Genomic DNA, 19,650 nt, shown 5'->3' with positions numbered 1-19,650 from the left:
TCTACGCATAAGAAACTAGCCCGTGTGCATGTAGACAGCCGGTCACGCCGCGTGGAAAATGAACTGCTCGCTAACACGTCAACTAAAACGTGGTATTAAGCGGCTAACCTAAGCTGCCTCTAGCTAGCTGTGACACTGACAGCGGTGACGGCGGGCGGATATGACGTAAGCGGCGTGTTCGCTTACCGCCTTCCTCCCCCCCGTCAACATGGCGCCGATGTTAGTGCCGCTGAAATGCGGCTTTCGCCTGCAAAGACGAAAACTAGCGCCGCTTCTTCGCCAGAGCGCGTCGTATCACGGCTGGAGTCGAGGTCCCGGCGAAAGCGGCGGCGGGCCCAAACGTCCGCGCGTCTGTGCGGTGAGTGGGGAGACTGCGTGTGTGTGTGTGCGTGGAGAGGACACGCACAGTCACACAAGCAAGGACAGAGATGGAAACACTCCGCAACTAACTTCCTCGAAAGTTACTTTGGACCAGACCACTGGCGCCTCTCGTTTCGTGGCAGCAGACGCTCGTTGGTGTGGACTCAATGTGACGCTATTCGGACAGATGTGAACGCGCGTGAGCGGTTAGCTTAGCTCACTGGCTGCAACGTCAACCAGGCGCGTTATTCGCGTTTACGCCGTTCATGTTAGTGTCACGTAACCATAACAACACGGTTAATAGTTGTGATAGCACCGACCTTGTGTCTCACGTGGGACCGATGACACTTAAATATATTAAAGCAAAAGTCTGAAAAATGTCAGGAGTCATCAGCGTCAGTCACGTGTTAGCCTGTCAGTCAACTTTAGATAAGACTGTGTCCTCATCACAAACTAGTTAGTGCTGATGTCACTGTTTATCTTGTTCCCTGCATGAGTTTTCACTAAAGTTGTAACTGTCAACTGAACGTTAGGTCACTTTAGGCTCAGACAATAGTTTCTCAAATGCAGTGTTTTTATACTGCTTGTTTTCATAATGTATGAGGTCATGTAGAGGTATTTATGTTTCTTTTTTCTTTTGAACTGACAACATATGTATCACTAGCCCAGCAATATCCTCAATTAGTGTTAGGTGTAAGGTTGTTATTATGTTAGCGTGTAGCTAAAGCAAAGGTCCAGTCTGAGCTCAGTCTGCTTATCTAAACCAGCTGCTCTATAACTTGTCTTATCGCGCATTCAGCTGCTGTAGGTGTGTTTGGTTTCATCTTCAAAATGTGACTGTCCTGAAAGTGATTTGTTTGCTACAGGCTCATAAAATGTTATGAATAACTATAGGAATAAGGTTATTTGTTGTCATAATTTTTTACGAAATGGTTTTTGCCTTCTACTAGCAACAAGTGTGTCTCCAGCTGACTACTGTATAACCAGGTGTAACCATGCTGTTTTTGTTCGTTTGTTTACTATGTTTGTTTGTTCATTTTAGGATGATAATGTTGTGTTTGCTCTTTTCATGAATATTAAAGGAACCTTTTAATTGAATTGGCTGTGACAACACCCGTCAAATGATTAATGTTGTATGTTGCAGCTGACTCCACATTTACGAACAGCTACATGGAGCACAAGCAGAAGTTTAAACAATCGTCAAATTTTGGAAGCGGCAAAAGTAAGTTATTATTTTTTATTAGAAGACATTGTGAAGAATCAAATGAATGTGTCACACAATACAACAAAGCACTGTTTCCACAGCATTTACAGGTAACAGACAAACGAACATGTTGGCATGGAAATGCAGGGGGAGGTCTAAGTGCAGATCCAAAAAATGTGGTGAGTGTTACTGTACCCTCTGTTAACCGTTGTCAAATACTTTAGTATTTACTAGTGTGTGTGTGTGTGTTTTAGTGGCGGATGTCAATATTATATCTGATGATAGAAGATCAACTACTCTTAACTGATCATTTATTTGCCCAGTGATGGAGATATTTATATTAACAGTTTTAATGAAAGATGAGTCAGACGTTAACTCACTATAAAACAGAACACCCAGACTATTACTTACTGGTCATAAACACATGCTGCAATATACTCCGTAGTCTGTTGAGCTCATAATATTAATCTTCACCTGACAGTATTACATATAGCCTGACTGTATCTGATCAAAGCAGGTGTTGGACACAATTTCACTGTAATTTGCTTGAGGTCTTGCCATACAGCAGCGCTGTGACACGGTGCCACCATATTGCGTGGATTAGGGGGACTTACTGCATAGTCTTTGGTCGGCGGAGAGTCCCCGCGGCAGGTGTGCGGGGGAGCGTAGGTAAACAGTCACGCTGGTGCCAGTGGGCTCTCAACCTCAGCTGAGTTGACAGCCCAGGTGTCTCCTGGGACTTTCCGTGTCAGGTGGGATCTCCGGGTCCACCTGGAGTCTGCTGTCGTTGCTTCTCGCAGATCTCCCACAGGACTTCCAATGACATTTGATGTTCCATGTGTGATTGTCACACTGAATGCAAAATTCGATTTAATGCCAGTATTAGCAAACACGGACTAGGTGACAATATTAACAATGTAGTTCAGCAAACACTGTTTGACTCATAGCATACAGAACACACTTGTTTATCAAATTATGGGCATTATGATCTAATTAGAGGTGTTACGTTTGTTTTTTTTCTTCGAAGCTGAAGGAGGTGAATTCAGCCAAGATCCTGTCTGCCATGCTGTCTTATGTGTGGCCAAAGGACAGACCAGACCTACGAGCCCGCGTTGCTGTCTCTCTGGGCTTGCTTGCTGGAGCCAAGGTATGTTGACAGACTGTCTAATAAAGCAAAAAGGTTTTACTAGAAATATACTCCAAAAACCAATTTAACCAATCAGAATTAGTAGCTCGCTTGCTTGTATTTTTTGTAAACTGTGCATATCTGCTAACACAAATACGGTCTTAGCTGTGACCATTTCTCACCATGTCTCTTTGTCCCTATACCCCCCATAAATACACAAGGTAAACAATAAGTATTAAAAGTTGTGTGCCTTTTTGAAATGAATGATTTCTAATTGTCATCAGTTCACTGTGTATTCCATCTACTACATCTACGTTGCTGCTGCTTAGCATAGCTCCCTCTAGCGTGTGCGAAGGAGGAGAGAACAACACACATGCTGTTTAGATGTCGCCTCCTGTTTTCCTGCTTTGTTTGAACCCAAAGTTTTAACAGTGTGGAGGCAATTTTTAAATGGTCAGAATAATTATGTGGTCACGGCATCGTACCTCTGAACTCCACATTATTAATGACATTTTCAGTTCTAGTAAATAAGCTTTTGTTTTTGTTGGCCTCTCTGTGTGCCAGTCTATTTTTCAAACTATGAGCCTAAGTTATTTTTGGATAGTGCAAATGATCTAGTCTCATACTTGACATTATTGCTTTTATAAGATGACATATCGGCAGGTGCAGATTGACATGAGACTGATTTAATATCCAGTAGTGGCTGTTAATAGGTTAGAAGAACACATCAGACCTTGTCATGTATTAGTGGTAAAATTGAGGACATGTTTTGGCTCTGCCATAATAAGCTCAGGCTATTTTTGTGTCATGTTCTGTTGTCTTGGTAGCAAAGTGGCAGATATTGTTTTTGCTGGAGGGTCTCAAAGGACTTTTGTTTTTGAGTATAATACCCAAGTGTATAAAGCAAGAACCCAGATGTAGCTTTTACACTCAATGGTGAATTATTAGCTGTCCCTTTATCATAGCAGGGTCAACATGGATTTTTTTTACTAATGTTGTTGCTGTTATTTTAAAATTATGCTGTGCAGAATTTAACGGGAGAGACAAGTTAAAAACGGCCTCCCCTGTGTTCGGCGGTGAGAGGTTCAGATGAAATTGGTTTCAAATGAAAATGCTTTGCTGCGTGCTGCTGTGCTCTGGCTGTCCTAATGCGCCGCGGACCGCCTAGCCTGAGTCACACAGCTGTCCCTGTGCTTTTAATTAGCCTTAATAACCATTTCAATTCCATTAGCAGGAAGCACCAGCACAGCCAGTTAAAAAGAACGCACACACGCGGCAAGCGCACGCACGCACGCACACAGCACAACACGGCATGGCATAGCTTGAATGCACCTGAATGAATTCTGCCTAAAATCGGTCTTTCCAAGAACGTGTGGTGCACATACATGAATGCTGTAGAGATGCTACTGAGGGCTCGAAAAGTGGCACTGGCCTACACTGACTATATGTCTGACTAATGGCCTATTTGAAACTATTTCCCATGTCCTTTTTTTCTGCTTCCTCTGTGAATGTGTCCTCCCTCCCTCTCTGCCTTCCCAGATGACCAATGTGATAGTGCCCTTCATGTTTAAGTATGCAGTGGACGAGCTTAACCAGATGTCGGGACACATGCTGAACCTGAATGACGCGCCAAGCACCGTGGCTACCATGGCAACGGCCGTGCTGATTGGCTGTGAGTCCCAGGCTTGTATTGCTCTGGCAGGTGCCGGCTCATCAGAGGGGACCGTGGGACTGCCTATTATCTACAGGTTGACCTTTCCCAGCACATTCATATCGATGCCGTGCCGCAACCTCTGCCTCTCTCTCGTCTTATTTACATTGTGCCCTCTGCTTTACGTTGGAGTTCACTTCTATTAATCCGCATGGCCCTATCATGAGAGCCGGCGACTTCTCAGTATGAAAGGCAAACTGAGCTAGATGCATTTCTGAAGTACAGGGGAAGAGTCTTTGAAAATAGTTTTTCAGTATTACACAGAGGCCAAGAAAGATTCTTTCACTTCATCCCTTGAGCGCCCCTCCCTTTTTATTCCGTTTTGTCAAATAGACCCTGTTAATACAAAGAGGGGTCTTGGGTGAGATGTTTCTTGAATGTGAAGTTCCTTTTTGATCAGTCTTTTTTTTTCTCTGAGCTGCTGATGAAAAGCAGTAAATAAATAAACATTGAAAACCTGACACCTACTGCAAGTCACTCTGGCCCTGAGTGAGATCAGCTGGTATGCTATGTACACGTAGCCCGGTAGCCTCTTATTTTAATGAGCTCACTTAGGTCTTGCACTCTTATGCTGCCTGGTGAGTAATTGGAGCAAGAATGAATTAGGATGACGAGGAAGAATCAAAGGGGTGCTCTTAAAGAAAGGAATTGTTTTTTTTTTTTTTTTTTGTTACTTGATGCCTGGGACCTGGCACTTAGGGCGTGTGGTGACAGGTGTAATTTGTCTGAAAAGGTTGCACAGTGCTCATCCTACCTTGTCAGCTACGGACACATTGTTCATTAGATGAGCATTCCTATTTAACGCCACATTACAGCCCCACGAAGACGGGCAGACAGAGCGATTATTACCCTGACAATGGTCTCCGCAGACGAGTGATGTTCACACAGCTCGGTGAAATCTCCACAGGAAGGCCTGCGTGTCATTCAAACACAGACTCATATTAATATGACAGTCATGTTAGCCAACTGCTTGTATAACAGTTTACAGCCAGTGGAAAGAATCGAATAACTGATTTTCTTGGAATTGAAGTGGCCCTCCACCTTAAAGAGAGGCTATGCTGCTGCTTTCCACCCATTCTTATGAAACTAAGCTGGCCGTAGACACATTGTGACGGCATTTCATTCCTCTGTGGTCGTATTTCTCACATGTGCATCTGTCCCCTGCCGCACACTCGCGCTCTGAACTTGTGTACTCTTAGATTCCCTTCCTTCAGTCTACAGGCAGTGTGCTGGCCTGCCATAATGCTTCAGACAGCAACCTGCCCCATAATTACACAGGCTGCAGAGCCTGCAGACCTCAGTCCATGTGAATAACCTGCCACTCCACATTGCACAAGCGCTCAGAGTATTAGAGGAGCATCAAACCTCCGCAGCCACAACTGCTTCATTTTACTGCATTACACCATACAGGACAGGAAGAGTTTGGGTCAGGATTGTTGTTTTGCTGCTTTAGATCAGTTATAGATTAAAATATATTCTAACTTAGCTCCCAGCCCTTCTTCTTGAACCCCCCCGCTTTTCACAGCAGGTGTGCTAAACTCTCTTTCTCCTCCGCTTTCCCAGATGGTGCATCTCGGGCTTGTTCGGCCCTCTTTAACGAGCTGAGGAACACTGTGTTCGGCAAGGTGGCCCAGAGCTCCATCCGACGCATCGCCAAGAATGTCTTCCTTCACTTGCACAATCTGGATCTAAGTTTTCATCTCAGCCGCCAGACAGGAGCATTATCCAAGGCCATTGACCGCGGGACGCGGGGTATCTCCTTTGTCCTCAGTGCCCTTGTCTTCAATCTAGGACCCACAGTCTTTGAGATGGGCCTTGTTAGTGCTATTTTGGTGAGTTTCAGTGTGAGAATGATGCACAGAAGCGTAGTCATTAGCAAACGCACTACTTACAGCTTGCTGGTGCTGATGTCTTGTTGCTGTTCCTTTTCACTTCTTAATGTTAGCTAAGCATCTTTCATCACCTCAACACTCTTTACAGCAGATTGTCCGGAAATTAATTTCAGGGATATTGTCTCATTTACATTCTAAATGGAATATGAATCCCCATGAACTTTTGGTGGCAACACAGAGCCCATTAGTGTCAGTGATGAATCCCAAAGCTTTGTAGCAGCTTAATGTCCTCCTGCAGAGTATGCCCTGAACAGATGCCCCCACCCTCCTCGGCCACCGCAGAAAGAAAGGCTTTTCTATAGCTTTGTGCTATTACTCCACTTAGGACTATAATGTCAGCTTGCTGTAATGAGGCCAGACTTCATTGCCCAAATAGCTAAAGCATTAGCATGATCACTTCTTGTAGCCTTCCCTCCATTTGTAACACTCAATTTCATAGTGGAATGGTCAAAAACTGCGCGCTCAAAATGCCGTGTGACGCCAGCGACGGCGTCCATTGATCTGATGTGGTCAGTTCATTTTAGAAAAAGAATACAAAGGCTGTTGAGTCAAGGCTCGTGAAAGATGCTTTGTCCTGACGGCCTCTTTCTTCTGCAGTATTACAAGTGCGGAGGGCAGTTTGCAGCAGTGGCCTTGGGTACGCTATCAGCATACACGATTTTCACCATTCTCATCACGCAGTGGAGGTAACGTTCAGCCTGTTTGTACTCATTCTGCGTAGCTCAAGTAGTTGGTACAGTATTTGTTAACACTTCACATTCAGTGAATAGATCTATGCCTGTTGGTGTGTGCTGCCAGTAAAAAACCGCTCACTCGTGGGCAGAAACGTGTAGAAGAAAACCCGCTTACATCACTGTGCACGTCTCTCCGCACACAGGACCCGCTTCCGAATCGAAATGAACAAAGCAGACAATGAAGCAGGCAACGCAGCTATTGACTCTCTTCTTAACTATGAGACTGTTAAGGTGAGCTCCATCCCACCACACACACGTACACATTTCCAGTGCACCCTTCTTTTCAGCCGCTCCCTTCCTCCCCTCATCAGCCCTTCCTTTCCCATCTTTTTCTTATCTTCACTTAAGCCAGGCACATTGACGTGAACAAATATTTACTCGTCTGTGATAATAGTGATTCACTGGCAAGATTGCCACTGTCACAATTTGCCTTTTAATCAAAGAAAAGCTCTCTCTCGCTCTGTCTCTTCCTCTGACTCTCAACACTTTCACACATAATCACTGTGTCAAAACAACTACAAAATACATTTGAAATTCAGTTTTAAGCATCTCTCTGAGTGAGAGTCAAAGCCAGTCTCTCTCATAGGTTTGCCAATCGTGTATATAGCCCACGTAGCCAGCACGGCAGTGTGATCACAGATTTCTTTCACATTTGTTCCATATTTAAGATCCTGAAGTCAGTAGAACATTTCGTACATGATATTTACACTAGATCAATATCACATCTTATTCAGAAGTGTTTAAATATCATTGTAGACTTGTGTTCATCACTATAGTAAGTATAAATTACATATCTATAGACCTGATGCAGTGATTATTGATTAAAAGATTAATTAGCTTCTATATAATGCATCATTGGAGCTGAAGGCCTGACTGATGTCTTCAAACAGCTACGTTTACTGTACAATTAGACCTTTCCTCTTTAATGTATTACAATTGATTTTACGTTTCTTAATTAATTAACTAATCTTTTCAGCTCTGCGTTGAGTCACACACGTATATTACACAACACTAATGATTTTAGTTTGCTCATTTTATTTTTCAGTGTCATTCTTTGACCTTCTCTTCTTCTCTTTGTGTCAAATTATCAACCTTTTTTTCTAAATGTCATTCCATGTACTACAACAATGAGAATTCATCATTGAACACTCAGAACTATTTCCTTAGTTTAGCCGATGACCCAAATTGTGTCTCGGTTACAGTTTTGGACTGATGGCGCCTGCTGCTGCAGGCCTTATTTTGAAAGCCAGGATCATTTGAGTGAATGTGCTCTCGCAGACACCTGACTGTTGTGATGCGGTGTGAATACAAATGTCGCCTTTTACGTATTCTCAGTGCGATGGTTATCCTAAATTTTCATCTTCTGCTGTTTTAGGCCTTTTTCTAAGTAACCGCCTTACGCACAGTACACATACAAACATAATCACCATCCAGTTTTGGCAGCTTTGTTGGCTGTTCCAGATATATTCCTGTACCCATGTTATTTTCTTTGCCATATTATTTTGCTTCCTTTTTTTGTGTCATCTGTGTCAATGCGGCCGGATTTAGCATCACTCTGAGCTGTTAGTGTGCATATGTAATTAGATCTCCACCCACTCAGAAATCCGTTCCACTTTCACAAAGGGCTGGATAAGAACCTGAACATGGTGCCTTGCACTGCTTTGGTTTGTCCTGTATGTGCTACTTTCCTCTCTCTCCCTTGCTGAATCCCTGCATTTCCTTATATGCAAATCAATGGCAAGTCGGTAGCGGCGCAGCACCACTGCCGTTAGCTAGAGAAGCAAATCGCCCACTTAACTGGAGCAGAGACACAGTAGTGCAAACTAAACAAACAGCAATATTAGGTAATTGGCAGCAGAGTTGAGGAGGGTCGTTGTTATGATTATGCTGTAGTGTGCTTGTGGCTGATTCATTAGGGCTTTTTTTCTAAATGATAGCTGTATGTCTTAATCAAAATTAGTCCTGCTTGTGTGGCGTAACACTTAAGAGCTATCTGTGCTCTGTTAGTAGGTGTCTGTGTAAGCTGCTGCAGATGTAAATAGAGGGACTGATGACAGCTCCAGTGATGAATACTCTGCAGCAATTCCTTTCCTTTCAGTCATAACTGCCTATTATTTTTCCAAACTGTTGTTCTGCCATAATCGCTGTCCTCTGCCAAAGCTTCACATCCGCAGCCTGCTTAGCAAGGCAGACTGGGGATTTTGTTATGTTGCCCTGCACGTCCTTTAAGATCAGCGGGGAGGAGATAAAGACACGAAGACATGAAAAAGCGCTTCGGAGCCCTACTGAGACGCAGACTACGCCTAGGACGGTCACTGAGAACAAATGTAGCCTTGAGGCAGCCTGTGCTAAAGTGTCTACCTGGCTGACACTGTTCTTCGCGCTTCCTTGACCTTTAACCTTAACCATATTTTATGTCTCTCCCTTTTTCTCTCCCAACGTACATTTTCTCTTCTTTTGTGAATTCTCCCTCTGCCTCCGTGCCCTGTGCTCCCATCTCTCATCTCTGTCTTCATGTTTCTCTCCTCGGCTACAGTACTTCAACAATGAGAAGTATGAAGCTGAAAGGTATGATGGGTTCCTGAAGATCTATGAGTCATCCTCTTTAAAAACTACATCCACGCTCGCCATGCTCAACTTTGGCCAGAGTGCCATTTTCAGTGTCGGCCTCACTGCCATCATGTTGCTGGCCAGCAAGGGCATCGCAGCAGGTGAGTGAGGGGCACTGGGTGGTGGAGTGTAAGTGTGTTATGATGCTTCGGGTAGATTTTGTTTTTTGGAAAAATAGTATCTTGTGTTCAGTAAGCCACAAAAAAATTGACAGCATCCAGGTATAAGTCTGCAAAATACATAACCTGACCTGAATTTACCTGTTCACGCTCACGCACGGTGTCCACGGCACAATAGGGAAAATTGTGCATTTAGAAATGCGAAAGCTTAAAAAAAGCCCACCACAAAACAAAATCAAATGGACAGATGAAAACAAGAAGTAAAACCCTGACTGAACTGGATAATAGAAAGTAAATGAGAACAAAGCACAGCAAGCTTGAAAAAAAGGCATGAATGGGAAATAAAGTAGCTTTGATGCAGAAAATGAAATCACACAGGGTGGAGATGGATTCAGACTGGAACATGCTTTGTCTGCTTTCGCAACTTAAAAGAAGGAATTGTCTGGGTGGCACTTTTTTAGGACACACATGATACAATGGAAGGGGATGATTTGATCTCTCCAAGTTGCTCTGTGACCGCCGTGCAGGTACAATGACTGTGGGAGACCTGGTGATGGTGAATGGCCTGCTCTTCCAGCTCTCCCTCCCTCTCAACTTCCTGGGCACAGTATACAGAGAGACCAGACAAGCCCTGATAGACATGAACACGCTCTTCACCCTGCTGAGCGTGGACACCAAGATCAAGGTAGGTTCATGCACTCTTTCCCATATTGTGCTAGTGGGTTCTTTCTGTTAAGCTGTCTGTGAATCAGAAGTCATTTCAAATGGAACGCTGTTTTGACGTATCCTGTCGTGTGTGTAAACCTCTTGGTCTTTTATTGTTCATCAGCCATAACGTGATAGATGATTGTGATAGTTGCAGTCTGTACCGGTGTTTGATAAAAGGGGATCACCCCGACTGTGATTCAAATATTTATTTTTTTTTCTTTCTGTGATTTTTAGCACAGATCATTCGCTTAATCAGCGATGGCTTCTCTAAACAGTGAGGGAATGATTGCTGTCAAGATGTGGAAGAGTGAAGCTGTTCTTAACACTTTGTTTTCAGTTTGTTGTTAAACTGCCTGGGGTTCTTGTTTGCCTCTGTTACACTGGCGTTTTTATTGATTTATTTGTTTATTTTTACTGTTTCAGCTCTAATTGAGGCTTGAGCTAAGGACTGTTTACAGTGCTGATCTCCTAGAGAGGAGGAGCCGAGGATCAATCTAACAATCAGAGGGCCGCTTGCTCAAATTCCGACAAACAGGCCTTAACTGTAACTGTGCATCACAATCAGACCTTAAAAAACACATGGATAAAAATGCCCAAAGTAGTTGTTACACGTGTACGTTTCCCTTTCGTCTGATAGCCATCAGTTGTTCATTGCATTTATCGCCCCCCCCCCCCCCCCCCCCCCCCACACACACACACACACACACACACCACCACCTTTTTAACGCGTCAGCCCATTTTGCGTCAGAAGAGCACACTTAAGTGCAAACGTGCGCCTCCTGCCTAACAATATAAATGCCTTTCTTGTCTCTAGCCTGTAATTACAGTAGGAGACATGAATCTGTCCAGTTATTTTTCACTCATCAGTAATACTCCTCTCCATTGTGATTCCCTGTGGAATGGCACTCCCCAGCAACCCATTACTGTCTGAATGCTTTTTTCTAGAACACATTGGGCTATTATGTAGATGTAAAATAATTTACAACTCCCCCTTACTTAAAACTCTTCCGCAAAATAAAAACTAAATTATTTTTGGCTATTTTCCATGTTGTGGGGTGTGAAATTATCATCTGTCTGTGCTAATGGATGGCGAGTTATTTGTATTAATTGGCTGAGGTGGATTGTGGGTGATTATGTTGCTATTAGGTAGTGCAGACGTGAAGCAGAGCAGGCTTTGACTCTCTGGGTAAGGACAGCGCTTTATTCACCGCTGACCTTGGCTGCTTCTCAGCGCTGCGGCTCGGCTCAGTACGTACCAAAAGTTTTCACGCCTATTGATCCTACAGTCGCCATGAAGGACAGCATGTGAAGGCTCTGACTGTCTTTTAAAACAACCCCCTGAATTAGCTGTGAACGTCTCTGTGTTCAGTCCGTTTTGTGCGAGCTCCGTGCTGCATCATTCATTATTCCCCTTTACAAGGTGTTGGAGTAACGTTGCATCATGCCCAGCCTCCACTGCCTGTAGGTGTTGTACTGTATCTGCGCGTGTCTCAACTGTGTCATGGTTTGCTATAGGAGCGGGATCTCGCGCCGCCATTAGCCGTCACGCCTCAGGAGGCCACTATCCGCTTCGAGGATGTGTACTTTGAATATCTGGACGGCCAGAAAGTCCTAAACGGCGTGTCCTTTGAAGTGCCTGCTGGGAAGAAGGTGGCCATTGTTGGCGGCAGCGGGTCAGGGTGAGTCAACTTTTCACAGCAGAACACTAACTACCAGACCTGTATCCAGCGGCGTGTCACCTCATTTGCATGTGCAGCCAGTCTTATCACCCGCACGCTGAGGGGGTGCAGCTCGATGACAATCGGTTCCACGTCTGGTTTGCAGGAAAAGCACCGTCGTGCGTCTGTTGTTCCGCTTCTATGAGCCTCAGCGGGGGAACATCTACGTGGCGGGGCAGAATATCCGAGACGTCAGCCTCGACAGCCTCAGGAAGGCTTTGGGTGTTGTACCTCAGGTCTGTGACACTAAGACAAACAATTTAAATGTATGTGTATGTATATTTGTCCAGATAGTGTTTCTAGTCAACAATATTTATTTATTTCCTAAAGTTAATATTGGTAATTATATACAACAAGAGGGCAGCATAGAACAATGCAACATAAATACTTTAATACGCCAACAGCTTTAGACATAAGCTGAATTCAGTCAGTCTTTCACTGCAGTGCACCCAGAAGCTGATCTGAACAGATGGTACATAAACAGTATTTTGCCATTTGCGTTCTTTCCCTTTCTCCCTCCTACCCTTGTCTTTGTATCCGCAGTCCTCTGTTACTGTCTATAAACTGCAATAAAAACATTCTCTGAAGCCTATTTTTTTTTCTTTAACTGTGTTGTTGTCAGGATGCTGTTCTGTTCCACAACACCATCTTCTACAACCTGCAGTACGGGAACATCAACGCTTCACCAGAGGAGGTGTACCAAGTGGCGCGTCTAGCAGGCATCCATGATGCTATCCTCAGGATGCCCCATGGCTATGACACCCAGGTTGGGGAGCGGGGCCTCAAGCTGTCAGGTTTGTTGTCATTGTGACTACAGTTTAAATATGTTCTCTCCGCACAAGCAGGTGAAAGAGCTCCGAGTTTCCTGTCACGCTCTCGTTATTATCTTAATAACTGTCTGTTATTTGAAATCTGGGTAGTACATTGTTAGTGTTGGCGGCATGAGACTGTAATTTTGATTATTGTTTACTCTTGTCATTTTCCTGTTGATTTTTATTTTCTTGAGTGTGCTTTTCTATAAAGCCACAAAAGGTTTAACAAAACCCAAGTTGACGTATTCAGACCACTTTATCTTTATATGGAAAATAGTTAAACCGCAAATATTAACACTTTAAAAAGCAGCCGCCGCTAAACGTTGGGCTTTCTTTTTTTCAGTGTTTAATTCTTTATCAAAGTAGCTGCAGAACAATTTGTTTTTCTGCTATCAGTGTTTTTATAGGAAAAGGGAAAATAATCTTTTGAACTTAACACACTATTTTAGCTGTCACATTTAATTACATGTTGACCTTATGAGTGACCCACACTATCTTATAAAACAGATAAAAACATAGTCTTACCAAGAATATCACAGCATTATTATAAATCATGACATTTTTTTGTAAAATGCTTCGGCTTTTGGTGCTTTTGTACAGTGAAACAGCTGAAGTCACAGCTTTGCTCCCTGGGTAATTGTTATACTGGTTTAATGTAGAGAAAAGACAGGAGCTGATGTTGTGACTAGGTAATGCACTGTATTACTGAAGGCAGGACATTTTACATTATATTCTGAGAGAATATATATATATATATGTATACTCGGTGCATCGGGTATTATTATTTAAAATGATTTAATTTGTTTGACTTTTTTGGTTTCACTTACTAATTAGATGTGACCTTATATATGGCTTTAATTTGTTATAGGACCTAAAAGAAATTGTGATTATGTCAACATGTCCTTCACTTATGTTTCTAAACTTGTTTAATGGCATGTTGCCTCCCAGTTAAGACTGGGACAGTCATTTGATCTGCACTGACACCGTACTCTGTAGTATTTGGCTCCTGGCATCACTCTGCAACTCATTTAGCCCACGTAAACACAGTGTGTGAGCACTTTCACTCAACAGTCAAGACGCAATTACTGACAGCACAGATTTCTTTATGTGGAGTGACTGAGAGAGCGTGTGTGAGTGAGAGAATGGCCAAAATAAAGACATGACTAACTTCTTATTAATTTCACTGCTGCTGTGTGGCAGCTGCCAGTGAGTCTGAGTGAGTGAGTGAGTGAGTGAGTGAGTGAGTGAGTGAGTGAGTGAGTGAGTGAGTGAGTGAGTGAGTGAGTGAGTGAGTGAGTGAGTGAGTGAGTGAGTGAGTGAGTGAGTGAGTGAGTGAGTGAGTGAGTGAGTGAGTGAGTGAGTGAGTGAGTGAGTGAGTGAGTGTGTGTGTGTGTGTGTGTGTGTGTGTGTGTGTGTGTGTGTGTGTGTGTGTGTGTGTGTGTGTGTGTGTGTGTGTGTGTGTGTGTGTGTGTGTGTGTGTGTGTGTGTGTGTGAGTGAGTCTGATGGGGCAGTCTGGGCTGTAAGGGTCCTAATTTCCTTCATTGTGGTTGTTCTCTGCTCGCAATATTTATATCTGCTGGATTCTACCTGCTTTCAAGGGGTCACACACAGCTCATATGTAATAAAGTCCACGTCAGGCGCAGTGGGAACATCTCTCTGTCCTACAGATTCTTCTTCACAATTAAATGAAAGTCTGAAGCCTGTGGCATTGTTATTGCAGCGCGCTGGCCCTCCGTTTGAGCTAATTATCTGACGAGAGGGGCCAGACACAGATCTGCTGCATCTTCAAACATTTCAGACCTTTTAGGCTTTTTATTTGTGACATCCGTTGTTTCGTTCCAGGAGGAGAGAAGCAGCGTGTCGCCATTGCCCGCGCCATATTAAAGAATCCTCCCATCCTCCTGTACGACGAAGCCACATCCTCACTCGACTCCATCACAGAAGAGGTGGGAATGACAGACACAGGCGCGCATACATAACTTACCCACTAATGCCCGCTCTCTGCTGCACGCAGCGGTTGACGCCTCGCTGTGTCTGCAATACACATTAAAGGGAACAAACACCCACTCAGTCACCTGCTGAAGCTTCACAATAATTCACCTCACTGCCGTGTCACATACCTGCTGTGACGTACACCCTCCCCCTACACACACACACACACACACACACACACACACACACACCATGTTCTCCCTTGCCACCTGCCTCTGTTTAATCTCCAGCTCAGCTTAAACCCCACAGTCTTTTGTAAATGTTACATTTAAGGAGAAAGTTCAGCTCGTCACTGCTGATCTTCAGGAGAAAGAATGGGACAATAGACGTGGTGGCTAATTTCGACTTTCCTTTGCATCGCATCACAATCGTTTTTTTTTTTTAATTACCATATGTACACATTGGAAAGAAAAGCATATGAAGGTCATTGTTACTGAGCAACATTGTGTTGACTTTCCGCGTCTTCTAATCAAAGTTTGCCGGTACATTTCATATATATCCTGTCATTCACGCACCTTTTCTTCTTATTTTAGCAGACCAGCATTATTGCAAACCTACTGAGCTATATTCACTTGAATTACAGGTTGCTCTTGTGTGTGTGTAGTGTAACAGTGTGATAATATTTGTCTTTGTGTGTGTCCAGACCATCCTGAGTTCAATGAGGGATATGGTGAAGGACAGGACGTCGGTGTTCATCGCTCACAGGCTGTCCACCATCGTAGACGCAGACGAGATTTTAGTGCTCAGCGAGGTGAGAACTCATCCACTTATTTTTTACTTGATCTTGTACCTTCCCTGATTAACATTTCCAGTTGCGGTGTCAGTTTCATAAAAGTGAATTATGTGGCGGTTCAGAGTTTCTGAGTGTAAACATGAGCTGTGTTAATTGCTAGTCCAATTAGACGACTTTGCATTGAAGGGAAAGCCGATGACCTGCACTCTGCGTGACCCTCGGTCCTGCTTCCAGCAACTGGAATTCAACACGCAGTCTGTGTTTTTGACACTCATTTATTTTTTTCTTACCTTTTCTTTAACATACGTGATAAAAACATGCTTTGTTTAGCTTTTCTCATTAACTTCAACAACAACAGGTCACTGTTAGTAGAAGTGAATGTTATTATTTTCTCCATAAGGGCTCATTAAAGCATTCAGACTCGACTGGCTGTTTTGGTCAGATGGCGTGTCTTGTTTGTCTCGGTGACTAATAATGTATGGGCCAGCTTCCCAGACACTGATGAGGCCTTATTCGGGACTAAATGTGTCTTTCAGTGATTGCCATTCAAATGGTTTGTCCATACAGTTTGTGGTTAGCGGTGTTGAGGTGGAGAAGCCGTGGATGCAGAGAAAATGTGCAGATGTGAGTCTTTCTGCTGTTCTGTCACAGTATTGTTCATCGGAGAAGCATTCAGCTAATGGGGGGGGGGGCTGCAGTGCACACTGGGTTTGGCTTGGAAACACTACGAAGCACAAGAGTGGGCAAAGCGAAGTCGGTTATAATGTGAGAAGTAAGAGTTAATATGAAATATAAGAGGTGAAGTGACATTTTCCACCGGTGCTCGAGTCGGATGGAAAAAAGATGAGAAGAGGTTTCTTTGAGCGGCGCTGAGTGATGGTGTGTGGTTGCGCGCTTTCGGAGTCAGATGGTGGGGATCAGAGGGTCGTGCCGAGGAGGCATGTTTTGCGTGTGATGTCGCCACGGCGTTCGCCGGTGTCACCAGCAGAGGACCGCCTGCGGTGCTCATTAAAATAACGAGCGGAAGCGATCACGTGCTCATCTGCATGCTCATGGGAGGTGGGGGAAGGGGGGGGCGCCGCCGCCGCCGCCGTTTGTGTTTGACTGTGTGGGAGGCATGTGTGTGCTGCCGCGTGCGAATGCACGCGTGTGTCTGCGAGGCCGTGTTTTTTGCGAGAGGAATGCAACAGTTGTTGGGGAGGCGGCAGAGATTCATGGGGGGGGGCTGAGTCTCTGCAGAGAGTGTGGTCAGCGTGGTGTGGTCATAAAGCGATGCTAAGTATAGGACTCCGTGTGCTTGGCCCCTTCATTTTATCTGCAAACATAATTTCTCTGCTGATTTGCGTTTCTTTTTTCCCCATTATTCGCCTCCTGTTCTCTTCCAGGGGAAAGTGGCAGAGAGAGGCGACCACCACACCCTGCTCAGCACCCCAGGCAGCCTATATGGAGACCTGTGGAACACCCAGAACAGCAAAATCCTGAATAGCAACAAGAGTGCGCCAGAGCCGGCCGAGCGTCTGTCCCAGAAGGAGGAGGAGAGGAAGAAACTGCAGGAGGAGATACTCAACAGTGTGAAAGGCTGTGGGAACTGCTCCTGCTGAAAGACGCCATTTTTACCTTTTAGTCTCTCCTGGTCCCTCGCAGACGGCCTGCACTGGAACCCTACACTGGGGGGGGGGGTGTCGTGCAGCCCCGCTACCCGCTCCCTCTCCAGCCAAGCCTCGCCCGCCTGACCACGTGACCAGTCCTCCTCTTACTCGTGTGAATTAGGGCCACCGCTCGCCAAAGTGAAGGAGGAGGAACAGCAGAACAGGGAGCAAGTGTGCCGAGCGCTGGCTGGCGTCCAGACGCGGAGCTTCTATGCCAGTTGCCTCATCTGAAGCCAAGCATAAGAGACCTTGTATATCACATACGTGTGTGTAAGAAATCTGTTAGTCAACATGGTTGCCCCCCCCCCCTCCCTCCACTCATCCTCATTTTTGACATCAGGTCTGTTGACATCCTCCATTGCACTGGGAACAGATGAGAGTAATGTAATGACTCGCTCACGTCTTGATTTTTGACACCAAATTCGTACTGATTTCATGTTTTAAATTATTTTACAATCTCTACTACCTTTGGTTCATTTTAAGGGTGTGATCGTATTGCAGTTTATCCTGCCGTTAAGTCATCACAGTTCTAATTCAGTCTAACAAAGATCTTTTTGCGGTGTTTGTTACAGTGAAGCACTTATTTTAGTGGGATTCTGTCTGAATGCGCAATCGGCTCTTGACACCGGTTTCAGCGCGCGTTCGAACTATAAAATCTGTCAGATAATCGCGTTTTCAGCATAATATGGATGTTTAGCCTCACGAACAGCTCCCCAGTCACACATCCAGTCACATTCATGTAGATATAACACTGAGAATGACAAGAAGTAACTCTAATAAATCATGAATGATTTTCACCACAATTGGAGCCACATTTAGAGGGAACAACTTGAAAGCCTCCTCTGGGAACATATCATTCAGTCATATTATTTAGCGCTGGTTGACGGGCGTCCTCTAATGAAAAGTCATTCATGGGGTTTTAATAGTGCAACGACAGCTGTTTGGATTGTGTGATGAGAATATGTGGACTTCCTCCTGAAGGTTACATGTAAATGCTGATGCTTAACGGCAGCACGTATACGTCCTCATTTTCTGAGGGCTGTTATGCTGCCATATGCACATTGCTTTCAGAAGCTTGATTTTGTATTGTATCTATAAATGGAAACAAATATTTTTTTGGGGTGTCTTGTGCTACACACACATAATAGAGATTGTTGCATAGTATTGTGGTCTGAGTTTGATTACAATGCAGACAGATTAATAAATGTTTGTCTAATTAACAAAGTTTCCAGATGTGTGTTGACTATGTGTGTTATATAGGTGGTTAGAATAGCCAAATAACATTTTGTCCTGTGATGGGATGAACTAGCATCTATTACAGGTTGGCATACTAGGACGTGTGTGTGTTTATTATTAGTATTGATGCCATACCTGTTTTTTCTCTATAAAGAAAATGTGCTGCAGTGGTTGGATTCCACCCATGTCGCTCTTCAACTTGTATTTAAAGGTGACTAGCCTGACTCTGTCCTAAGGTAACACAGTCCAAATGCCAGGCTTTTCTGAAGCTCGCTAATTAACATGTTAGCGTTTGTTTGTTTGATCTCTACATAAACCTAAGAATAGCTGTGACAATTCAGTTTTATGTGCCATACTACTTGTTGGCTCTGAGCAGTTGCCAGGAAACTAGCAGAATCTCCAAGAAGTTAATAGTTCTAGTCAAATAGTCACGCAAATAACCCCTGTAAAGTGGCGAACTGTAGTTTTTGCACTTTGTTCTTTGATTAGTTTGGAATAAACAAACAAGATTTGACACTACTTTAATTAGAGCTGACTTCTTTCCTTTGTCCGGGGTCTATACGTTGGCTGAGCTACCGGGGAGCTTCATCAAGACAAATCAAAGTACAACCAGGTAAATGTGACTTGAACTCTGAAACTGTATTTTAAATATAAAGTACCATGCATGTGTATATGACGCCGTCTGGGAGGGTGTAAATACAAACATATACTTTGACACAGGATGTCAATGTGTTTTATAGGGTTACCACCTGAAAATGGGATAAAATGCTGATGAGCATATACTCGATTAACAGGTTGCAATAAAATTACTTATCCTAATTTTTAAGTAATTACTTGGATTATTGAGAAAAAAGGTTTGAGTTTAGTAAAAAAAAAGTGTTTTGATACAGCTACAGTAATTAAAAGCTAGATTATGTCAGTAGTCTCTGTGATGTTATGCATTTATATTTGGTTAGTGGTGTGTGTGGAGTTTCCATCATCACCGTGTCTGTCTGGGTTTTCACTAGGTTCTCTGCCTTCATGCAGTCATGTTAACTGGAGGCTC

At 43.9% G+C, this 19,650-nt stretch overlaps 1 protein-coding gene across 1 annotated transcript; it reads left to right on the top strand.

The window, feature by feature from the left end:
• Positions 1-208: 208 nt before the first annotated feature.
• abcb7 (ATP-binding cassette, sub-family B (MDR/TAP), member 7) lies at positions 209-19,130 on the top strand. Its single transcript, XM_029166107.2, has 16 exons — positions 209-358; positions 1,505-1,582; positions 1,666-1,743; positions 2,592-2,711; positions 4,230-4,362; positions 5,965-6,233; positions 6,891-6,979; positions 7,171-7,258; positions 9,564-9,738; positions 10,284-10,441; positions 11,980-12,143; positions 12,289-12,418; positions 12,805-12,976; positions 14,838-14,941; positions 15,631-15,738; positions 17,106-19,130. Exons 1-16 carry the CDS (start codon positions 209-211, stop codon positions 17,319-17,321), a joined length of 2,232 nt encoding a protein of 743 aa, XP_029021940.1. The 3' UTR covers positions 17,322-19,130.
• Positions 19,131-19,650: the final 520 nt, after the last annotated feature.

Source organism: Betta splendens, chromosome 10 (assembly GCF_900634795.4).
Source record: "Betta splendens chromosome 10, fBetSpl5.4, whole genome shotgun sequence".
NCBI lineage: Eukaryota > Metazoa > Chordata > Actinopteri > Anabantiformes > Osphronemidae > Betta > Betta splendens.
The sequence above is the reverse complement of the archived record's forward strand: the minus strand, read 5'-3'. Positions and strand labels throughout refer to the sequence as shown.

Bases quoted from the DNA above. Each gene is read 5' to 3' on its own strand.
- abcb7 (XM_029166107.2), top strand. From the start codon at position 209: ATGGCGCCGATGTTAGTGCCGCTGAAATGCGGCTTTCGCCTGCAAAGA. The intron at 1,744-2,591 runs GTGAGTGTTACT...TTTTCTTCGAAG, and splicing joins GTGCAGATCCAAAAAATGTG to CTGAAGGAGGTGAATTCAGC. The intron at 6,234-6,890 runs GTGAGTTTCAGT...TTTCTTCTGCAG, and splicing joins GCCTTGTTAGTGCTATTTTG to TATTACAAGTGCGGAGGGCA.